This window comes from Lytechinus variegatus, chromosome 19, assembly GCF_018143015.1.
Source record: "Lytechinus variegatus isolate NC3 chromosome 19, Lvar_3.0, whole genome shotgun sequence".
Lineage (NCBI taxonomy): Eukaryota > Metazoa > Echinodermata > Echinoidea > Temnopleuroida > Toxopneustidae > Lytechinus > Lytechinus variegatus.
Window position 1 is genome coordinate 2,600,499 of NC_054758.1, and position 11,245 is coordinate 2,611,743.

General features: G+C 35.7%; 1 protein-coding gene across 1 annotated transcript; it reads left to right on the plus strand.

Annotated features, from left to right (window-relative positions):
• Positions 1-424: 424 nt before the first annotated feature.
• LOC121406215 (SH3 domain-binding glutamic acid-rich-like protein 3) lies at positions 425-8,405 on the plus strand. Its single transcript, XM_041597238.1, has 3 exons — positions 425-430; positions 5,921-6,088; positions 8,094-8,405. The coding sequence occupies exons 1-3, from the start codon at positions 425-427 to the stop codon at positions 8,157-8,159; spliced, it is 240 nt and encodes a 79-aa protein (XP_041453172.1). The 3' UTR covers positions 8,160-8,405.
• Positions 8,406-11,245: the final 2,840 nt, after the last annotated feature.

Here is an 11,245-nt window from a genome sequence, read left to right on the forward strand (position 1 = left end):
TCCTGAGATAGGGGATTGGAATGAGAGCTCACCTGAGATTAGGGGTACATCGAGCAGTGTTCCGGATTTAGAGGGTCTAGAAGGCTGGAAAATCCGAGAGGGGGTTAAGAAATTTTAGCAGACATGAGATAAGGAGATACCTTTGAAAGGGAGGGTACGAGCATAGGCGTACCCTTAATAACACTGAGTGGGGGCAGGATTGGTGGACACTTCCCCAGGTGATTTAATCCGTTGAAACTGCATGCGTTTCGACGGCACACTATCTTATGGGCGGTTCACGTACGCGGGCGCGGCCTTGACTGCAAATTGTTCATACGTTCGTTGGCCAACATCACGAAAAACAACAACGTCCTTGCTTGGCGACTTGAAATAATTGATTAAAATGTCGAAAATCACGATCTACTATAGCTCAGTATCTTCCAGCATGGAGGTAAGATTTGGCTGAATATTTAAATGATTCATTACGGTGGTGAGGATTTTGTTTATCTGAAATGGGCGCGGTCGACGCAGGGTTGCAGGCACTGGCACTGCGTTTTCAGCGTGGTCGGCTTGCCAGCTCACCCTGAACAAAAAAAGGAAGATAAATAACTAATCGGTAATTTTTGAGTGATGCACAATCTAAAGGTGTTTTTTTTTAATAAAGGACATATACACTGTAAAAATAAGTTCGTCAATCAGTCCGATAGATTGGTCAAATTGACCAATTAGGCTTAGTAATATGTTTTGACTAAATATATTTGTACCGTTGCTAATTTAATTTTAAGTTTTCCAATGACTTAGTTATTTAGTTAGTCATTCACTTAGATGACATTAATCAAATTGACCAATTGGCTTGGTTATTAACATACTCTGACTTACTTTGGTTTGACCCTGTAACAATTTAACGTTTCCGTTGACTTATTCAGTTGGCAATTCATTCCGACGGTTACTAATTTAAATTTTCCGTTGACTTATTCAGAAATTCCGATAAACTCCAAATCTGTTGACTTTTTCAGCAATTCATTCATTCCGACGGTTTGTCCCTGTACTATTTTAAAGTTTCCGTCGACTTATTCAGCTGATAATTCATGCCGATGATTACTAATTTAAAATTTCCGTTGACTAATCCAGCAATTATCATTAGTCATTCATTCCGATAAACCACAAAGTCTGTTGACTTATTCAGCAAGTCATTCATTCCGATGGTTTGTCCAACAGAATTCATAGTTTATCGGAATGAATGACTAATTGCTGGATAGGTCAATGGATTCATTCTGATGGTTTGTCCCTGTACTAAATTAAACTAAAGTTTCCGTCGACTTATTCAGCTGGTAATTCATTTCGACGGTTACTAATTCACAATTTCCGTTGACCCAATTAACAATAGGCCTATACAGTGCGTATCAAAAAAAAGTTTACACTTTGAAAAACCCCTGGGAATTATAAAAAAATCAAGAAAATTTTCATTTTTCAATCTCCATTTTTAATTTTGAAAAAAATTATTACAAGAACTCAATTTACTTAAGAGCCAAGTTTCATGATAAATAGTTGTAATGGAAACTGACTGTGTAAAAAAAATCAAGCATTCGTCCCCAAGAACAAATAGTCAAACATTGCTAACCTTTATTTGCCACGCAGGGAGTAGTAAGAGAACAAGGTTGTATCATAACCTGAATGAGTGATCAAGATCTAGAGCTTGATTCTCTAAATTATCTGGTCCAGTATCGGGCCATGTAGAATAGATCTAGGTCTATTCCGACGGGTTTTGACTTGGTTATGAAATATCAAGGGGCGAAGGTCTATGTCACAGTTGTGGTTTAACTACGGAGAACCAATTGGAGCACAAATCAATTACAATTCACATTCAATTTATTAACTTATTTGACAACTAAATTGTTCATAATTGCCTGGGAATGGTAACAGGTATTTTTCTTAGTAATAAAAACAAAATGAAACAAAACATTAAACATAAGAAATATACAATATTTAACGGTAAATAGTTTCAAAATGAACGAATCTGTGTTAATTTTTCTTCAAATGTTCATCAAATTTATTCCACAATATTTATTTCACATTTTTGCACTTAACAACCATGACTTGTTCTCTCTTCTACACATTCTCTCCAATCACTCTATTTAATGGCTATTGGCAATTCAATGTATGTTTGCAAGTCTCTAAGAATAAAAGAAACAAATGGGAATAGCATTTGAATTAATACAACCATTTAATAGGAATAACAGATCAAATAAATATATCATACAAATATATTTCAATTATAAGGATTAATTCATCTTGCTGATAAAAGGATAAATTAATCTTAATTTCAAAGCTACATGAAGATAAAGTTATCTTAATTTCAAAGCTACACAAGGATAAATTTATCTTCATTTCAAAGCTACACAAGGATAAATTCATCTTGATTTCAAAGCTACACAAGGATGAATTTATCTTCATTTCAAAGCTACACAAAGGATAAATTTATCTTAATTTCAAAGCTACACAATGATAAATTTATCTTTATTTCAAAGCTTCATGACGATAAAGTTATCTTAATTTCAAAGCTACTCAAGGATAAATTTATCTTAGTTTCAAGGCTACACAAAGATACATTTATCTTCATTTCAAAGCTATATGAAGATATATTTATCCTTGTGTAGCCTTGAAATTAGTATAAATTATCCTCTTGTAGCTTTGAAATGAAGATAAATCCACCCTCGAGTAGGTTTGAAATAAAGATAAATTTATAAAACTTTTTACCTGAGAAAACTCAGATTGTTTTTACCGGAGTTTTTGCCCTGTATTAAGGTCAATGGCAGATATGAGACTAACCTTAGTTTTCAGTTTTTACCAGAGTATTCTCAGGTAAAAAGTTTTATGCAACAGGCCCCTTGTGTAGCTTTGAAATGAAGATAAATTTATCCTTGTGTAGCTTTGAAATGAAGATTAATTTATCACTGTATCAGCAAGAGGAATTAGTCCTTATAATCGAAATAGATTTGTATAACGTATTTATTTGATCTTAATGTTATTCCTATTAAATGGTTGTATTAATTCAAATGCTATTCCCATTTGTTTCTTTTATTCTTAGAGACTTGCAAACATACATTGAATTGCCAATAGCCATTAAATAGAGTGATTGGAGAGAATGTGTAGAAGAAAGAACAAGTCATGGATGTTAAGTGCAAAAATGTGAAATAAATATTGTGGAATGAATATGATGAACATTTGAAGAAAAATGAACAAAGATTCGTTCATTTTAAAAAGATTCACTCTTATTTATAGAATATTTGGCTCCCCATAATTTTAGTACATACAGAGCTTAACCGTGGTCTACGCGGGGGTCTACGTTAAACCTGACTTCAGAATACGGGCCACTGAGTCTATACAAAAGGAACAAAACAAATACAATGTGATTCAGTATCAATGGCAACTTTGAATGTGAGAGAGAACTACACACACACACACACGCACACACAGTCCATGTAACATTGGTCTACGCCTGCATGTAGGGAAAACAGTATATGGGTGAACTGAAAATAACATCGCCCCAAAATACAAGAAAATTACACTGTAAAACACACTCAAATTTGTCTGGCAGATGCTTGATAACAGACATTTGCACAATCACTGAGATGTTGTAAACATGAAAAATATACCCACAAGAGCCCACTTGTGGAGAGCGACCATCAGGCGCGCGCAGCCACATGTTTTAAGCCTCTCCGATCTATAATAAGTATTTTTTTTCTTGCACTTCGGAATGAGATATGCCCTAGTGTAATTGATTGAATTTAGACCCTATTGTTCACAAGTTTTATAGTAGGGTCTACTATATAGAAGTTAACCTGTATAAAATGTTCCATTCGTAGAATGTCGTTATCTTTAGCTTAGTGCCTAAAACTTGTTATTGATCTACACCATTTTCAAGCATCCTCCTAAACATATTTAGTGTGTATTTTGATAAAATCCGTTTAAAAAAAGCTAACTTGACAAACTTTTCACTGATCTCCATTTGTTGATGAGCACAAAACCTATAAAGCTTTTTTGGCACCTTCGCCATCCAAAACAATCATTTTCACCACTCGTCCAACTCCAGCAATATTTTTTCCCTTACACTGACATTCATCTATAATAAACTCATCTTGCAAAACAACCATAACTCCTGGACCATGTAGACCTTTGTTAATCACCACTCTAGTTTAAGTTCTTATCCGAACTTTAGCCCCAGGTTGAAATTCCTAAAGGCTGACTTTTCTATAGGACCCTTAGATACCTATAATTATAAGCCTACATGTTTCTATATGGAAATAGTATACAGGAAACCCATTGAATCCTATGATTTCAAGGCTCGGTGTAAAAATGGCTGGACCAACGTGAAAGGTCATGAGTATCTGTAGGACCAATAAGAAATTCTATAGAAATCTATATGACATAAAAGGAAATTTTATGGGTATGTATAGAACCAAAAGGAAATTCCCACTGGAAAAAACACACTCCCTGTATCCTGGACTTTAATTAGACAGGGTACTACTTTAAATCGAGCCGTCTTACACAGTAAACCCGCTATCAGACCCTAATAAGAAATACAATTACGATGTTTTTCTGACAGAAGTTTTGAATTGATATATTTTTACTCCAAACAGACTAAAACTATGCCTATAGTTTGGATGATCTGAAATGATTGATATGTTTCAACCTGTTTAATGTAGACCAACGTAAAACTCTGCGAACTAAAGGCCTGGTCACACCGCCCGAGTGTTGTTGGAGCCCTGGTCACCGCCCGAGTGTTGTTGGAGCGGTAGTGGAGCGGAGAGAAAAAGTCATCGTTTAACCAAAGTTGGCCTCCGTTAAGGCAACGTCGAATACGCTCGGCCACCGCTGATGGTCCTTCCTACCGCTCCGAAAGTTTTGAGCTGCTCAAAATATTGCCAGCGGTGATGAGCGGGCAATTTTCCGCTCCAGCAAAGTTGACTACCGCTCTAACAACGCCCAGTCAAAGTTTGGCACCAATAGATGAAATTTCGTGAACACTTCGGTCCGCTAGGCCAACGCAGAAATCTTGAACGTTGGACAACCGCTGCATCGCCATCGTTGCCCGGCCGGTGATTAAACGGTTCGCAAACTTTGGTGGAGCGGTTGTAAGCGTTTTAGTACACTCTCTTTGTCATCATGATCATAGTGTTAAAGCTAAATGATAGTAGTTGCAGTAAAATACTAATTTCGTGAGACAGTCTGTAAAACCAAGATTAATAATGACCATATCATTGTGGATCTATCTGGTACAATTACATCAATTGAACTTTGTGAAATCATAAAATCTAAGCTGAAATACGATCACACTGAAGAACGCCAACACAGATAGGCACACGTGGGCATGGTGGGACAGTGTAGTATTTATTGCTGGAATAGAAACCCGAAGGAAGTGACCGAATCCGCACTTATTTTGGTTATTTCTCAGCAATTACACACTTTCTTCCAGAATCCTTTGACACATATTTTTTATTTATACAAACAGACACTTGGATGGTCATTATTAGATTCTGTAAAAAGTCATTTTGATATCGTTACCAGAAATGAAATTTATCTTTAAACCCCGTCGAGCCGACGCCCGCATGCGCAGAACTCCGATCTATCAACGCTCTGGTCGCCGCAGCTAAACCAACGCTCGCCATCGTTAAACCAACGCTAAAGCTACGCTGGCTTCAGCGGTGCACCGCTAAGGCAACGCCCATGTTTTCGATTTTTCCCCCCAATTTTGTGAGCGGTGACGAGCGTTGTCGAAATTCGACCCTCTCTTCTTACCGCTCCAACAACGCTAAGGCGGTGTGACCAGGCCTTAAGGTATAATAACGTGATAAAGGGATTTATGTCACAATACTGTGGAATGTCTTCAACTGTACCTGTATATTGATTCAACTACCTTTCATTTTTGTTGCATTTGAAGATAAAAAAGAATCAACAGTATATAGCCACGATATTATCATTTAAGAAGATTGACTATGAGGTGGTAGACATTTCTGTTCAGGAAGGTGCGAGAGAGGAGATGGGGATATTAGCTGGCAATCCTGATGTCCGTCCACCACAGCTCTGCAACGGAGATACTTATTGCGGGGTCAGTATCAATTCATTGACATCAATTCCTTTGTGCGCATCTCTATCTACGCATGCTTAACGCCACGCGCGTTGATAGCAGAATAATGTGAGTAATCAGCTGAATTTTACAGTCATCGGCACTCTAACAGCAAATACTAAATTTTAGTATGACGAATGTGACCTCGAGTTTGATAAAATGGGTAGAATTTTCCGTTTCGTAGCTACAAGCATTTTGAGGCATTTTTATCTCGTCTGCTGCAGAGTGAGACTTCTGTGACGGCGACGGCGGCGTCGTCAACATTGAAATCTTAACCGAGGTTAAGTTTTTGAAATGTCATCATAACTTAAAAAGTATATAGACCTTGTTCATGAAACTTGGACATAATAGTAATCAAGTATTACTAAACATCCTACTTGAGTTTCAGGTCACATGATCAAGGTCAAATTCCATGTATGGTCAATGAACTTAGACCAAGTTGGGGAATCAATATCGAAATCTTATTAAACCAAGGTTAAGTTTTTGAAATGTCATAACTTCGAAAGTATAACCTAGTTTATGTAGTTCATAAAACTAAGAATGGTAATAGTGTATCACTTAAGATCCTGCCTAAATTTCAGGTCACATTACCAAGTTCTACGGTCACTAAGGGTCAACGAACTTGGGCTATGTTGGGGGTATTTAAGGAATTGTCATCTAAGTTAGAATAGATCTAGTTCACAAAAATTGGATATAAGAGCAGCAATGTATCCCTGAATACCCTGCATTTCAGTAACACGGCCAAGATCAAAAGCCATTAAAAGGTCAATGAACTCTGGCCGTGTTGGGAGTATGTGTTGAATTGGCATCATAACTTTGAAGGTTCATGGATCTTGCTCATTAAATATCAACATAAGGGTAATCAAGTATGAACGGTTGTTTTGTACATGTCTTAGGTCACATGATCATGATGAAAGGTCATTTTGGGTCAATGGACATAATAATATTATTATCAAATTAGTGTTTTCTTCTGTGAATAATTATTCATTAGCTTTTTTCAAAGGCAGCACTGCTGCTATATAGAATTGTGTAATGCAGGCGAGACTGCCAGAGATGTTCCACTTGTTTTATTTTTAAAATACATTTGCTCCAATATTAAGTGCTAATTGTTTGAAAACAAGCACATGAACCCCCATTTTTTGATGTTCTGTCCTCATATCTTTCATGACAACCAAGCAAAAGAAATAGTAAAAATGACATTGGTTTTGAATAAAGTGCAACATTTATTGTATTTCCTGAATGATTTAATCCGATGACCGGGGTAATCATGGTAATAATATATTTGTATAGCTCTTAGACACGTCGTTCCGATGGATTAAGCGCTATATAAAAGCGGATTATCATTATTCTTGCCGAATCTGTTACATAAATTTCCATTCTTGTTAAATATGGTTTTGTCCTCATTCAAAGCAATATGAGTGAATTCTTTGTCTTAAGTTTATCATTCTGAACTGCAATGTAAAATCTGATGAAATTTAGATGGATTTTGAATGTGTATTAGAAGTACAAAGTCAACATTGTTATCTTGTCAGGTCAAAAAATATTTCTCGAGACCTTTCAAATGGCATAACTTCAAAGCTCAATAGCAAAAATTCAAGCAGATGAACCCATTGGAATGTACGGTTCAAAAGTATAACTCTTCGCAAAATTTGATAAAAATGACATGGATTTCATTTTAACTGTGGATCGTCCTTAAAACAGAACTTTGTGGTGTTTAATAAATTGCTAATAAAGTTACAATTTCACATACCACTTAACTGTGTGTGGGAGGGGGAGAATGTGTGGTTGTTTCTGTCATTTAAAAAAAAGATTATTAACATGATAGTAAAGATTGTTGAAGCTGGTCTGTGTAAAACTATTGCGCAATCTCACTGAGTGGGATTGGTGCTGTGCCCTTGTTAAGTTTGGTCAGTTTCTATTGGAACCCAGTTTATATGATAATTACTTTTTGTCTACCCCCTTTCCCTTTTTTCTGATTGTTTCACAGGACTATAGTGCTTTTGAAAATGCTGTTGAAGCAGAGACGCTTGAAGAATTCCTGAAACTGAAGTGAATCCCTGAACATCTTCCAAGAGTGCACTTTGTTATATTTTACTGTAGATCATAAAAAGCAGCAAATATTAGTGCATTTTTTTTCTTCAGATTTGATCTTATTTCATATTTGCTTTGTTAGGAATGAGTGATTACATTGAGCTAAATTTGAATATAATAGACTAGATGGTATATGACAAGATATAGTAAAAATAGAATTGCCCATGCATAAGGGCAGTCACAACCTACGTATAGGATATGGGTAGATATTTTCTTAATCTATTTCTCCGCTATAAAAAAAATGCATAGACGACTATTCATATATATAAAAAAAAATAATTCTTGATATTTTGTATTGGTAATCAAATGCAATTCTTGATAACTATACTGTTAGACGATTTATCCTTAAATAAAAGAAGTTCCTGCCATAGAGTCTCGCAAACACCTGTAATCTTACTATATTGCGTAACTTACATTATATCATATAAAATTACAGGAAATTGGTATTTGATGTATGTAACCATGGTAACCTTACACAAAAAACCTGGACCTCTCAAAGGTTGGTTTCCTTGAAAGGTTAGTAACACCCTTTTCCCCCTTTTAAACAGACCTGTTCTGTTAAATTGCAGAAAAATTATCGTTTAATGAATTTACAGAATGATTCTGTTATTAGTTTCTGCAAAATATTTTTCTCTGTAAAATCAGGGGTTTTTTAACAGTGTAGAATGGAAAGCCTGATATATTGGGAAATGAGATTTATATATAACCACACGCACGGTAGTTGACATACGCTGGCTAAAAAAATCCCCATGTGGCTGTCCCATCTGAAATGGATGTTATCACATGGAGAACATTTAAGATACTTTCCTTCCAGCTATCAAGGCAACAAAGTCAATAATAAGCTATTACTTAATACTTATTAGCGACTCTCATCTTTCAAAGTAGATCTACTGCTAAATTATCATTATATGCCCTTTGCTGTTTGTATAATTATTCTGATATAAACATGTTTATGTAATACTTTGGTCACAATTGCTCTACGGCGGCCGTACGGCGAGTCGAAAACAGCCGTTTTATCAATTTCGATTCAAATCACCTTTATGTAGTTGGACAAAAAAAATGTTTAAACGGCTGTTTTCGACTCGCCGTACGGCCGCCGTAGAACAAATGTGACCATGGTATTAGCAGTGTATTATTATTGACAGTCTGCTCCTTTCGTTTTTTCTAGTTTGTTCAGACTACTCCCCTTAAGTGCATTAACCATTTTAACAGACCATGTTAAGCTGATTAGTAATGGCTGTTGTCACACTTTGTGGGTGCTTCATGAAGTTGTTCTTAAAGGACAAGTCCACCCCAACAAAAACTTGATTTGAATAAAAAGAGAAAAATTCAACAAGCATAACACTGAAAATTTCATCAAAATCGGATGTAAAATAAGAAAGTTATGGCATTTTAAAGTTTCGCTTATTTTTAACAAAATAGTTGTATGAACGAGCCAGTTACATCCAAATGAGAGAGTTGATGACATCACTCACTCACTATTTCTTTTGTATTTTATTATATGAAATATGAAATATTTTTATTTTCTCGTCATTGTCATGTGAAATGAAGTTTCATTCCTCCCTGAACACGTGGAATTTCATTATTTTAACATTTTGTGCTTCAGGCAAGGAGGTCCTAATCGTCAAATTCGTAAAAATTGAAATGTTGTATAATTCAAAAAAAAAAAAAAAAAAAAGAAATAGTGAGTGGGTGACATCATCGACTCTCTCATTTGGATGTAACTGGCTCGTTCATATAACTTTTTTGTTGAAAATAAGCGAAACTTTGAAATGTCATAACTTTCTTATTTTACATCCGATTTTGATGAAATTTTCAGCATTGTCTGATTTTTCTCTTTTGATTCAAATCAACATTTTTTCTGAGGTGGACTTGACCTTTAAACGCCAAGTAGCAGCAACTCCAATTTTGAACGTCTGACGCGGCCGGGGTTTGAACCCTTGACCTCCCGGTTGTGAGACCTACTTAGCCAACAAACCTGTCCTGGGAACATACTGGGAATGTGTTGTTGATATGACTGGTAATCCTCTGTCAATCTTTGAGGTTGTCAACCTTTGATTTGAATATATTATTTAACAGGCAATTATTAATGAATTACTTGGAAATGATAAGAAAATCAATATTCTATTGTTCGAAATAGACATGAAATAAAATACTCCGAAAATTCGCTTTGCCCAATTGATCGTGGGCCCGGCAGCCGCTGTGCAGCGCCAGATCGACGAGGCTCTATCCCTTTAATCGTTGAACGCCAAACTGGGTATCAGCAACCCCGGGTCGGCAACTCCCATCTTTTAACGTCTTTAGGTCAAATATTAGTTCATATATTCTTTATTTTATGCCAATATTGCAATATTATCAATGGTAATATTAGCCGCATATCAGTTACCATTTCTTCTATTCATATACACCTACACTGCAATATTGTGTATTTTGACTGGAGAAATGTGATGTATAATCATCCAAAATACTTCCTATGCATGGCACCCCCAAAAAGGCAGATAATTATTCATCTATCTCACAAAAATACTTTTCATACTATATATATGCACAAAAACCTTAACATTGAACTGTGTTGCTGATACTGTACGTGCCTTTATAAACATGGTAATGTGTACAATGTATGAAATAAGTAGATGTATTGGGAAATGAATTGACCTTCCTATGACTTTGGTAGGACCTATCCAACATGTCCAAGACTCAAAATTACATTGTTGATAATACATGTATGTACCCCCCCCCCCCCCCTCTTGGTTTAATGAATTTAAATGAAATTGAGGAATGGACGGATAGATTAATATTTCACAGGATGTATGAATGAATGGAAAGTGGATTGATAGAGGGATGGTTAGAAATTCAAGGAATTGATAGAATAAATGATGAATTAAAGGGATGGTCCGGGCTGAAAACTTGAAATTCACAGAGCAAAATGCTGAAAATTTCATCAAAATCGGATGACAAATAGCGAAGTTATTTAATATCAAAGTTTATCAATATTTTGTGAAAACAGTTATATGCACATCATTATGAATATTCATAATATAGGCTGAT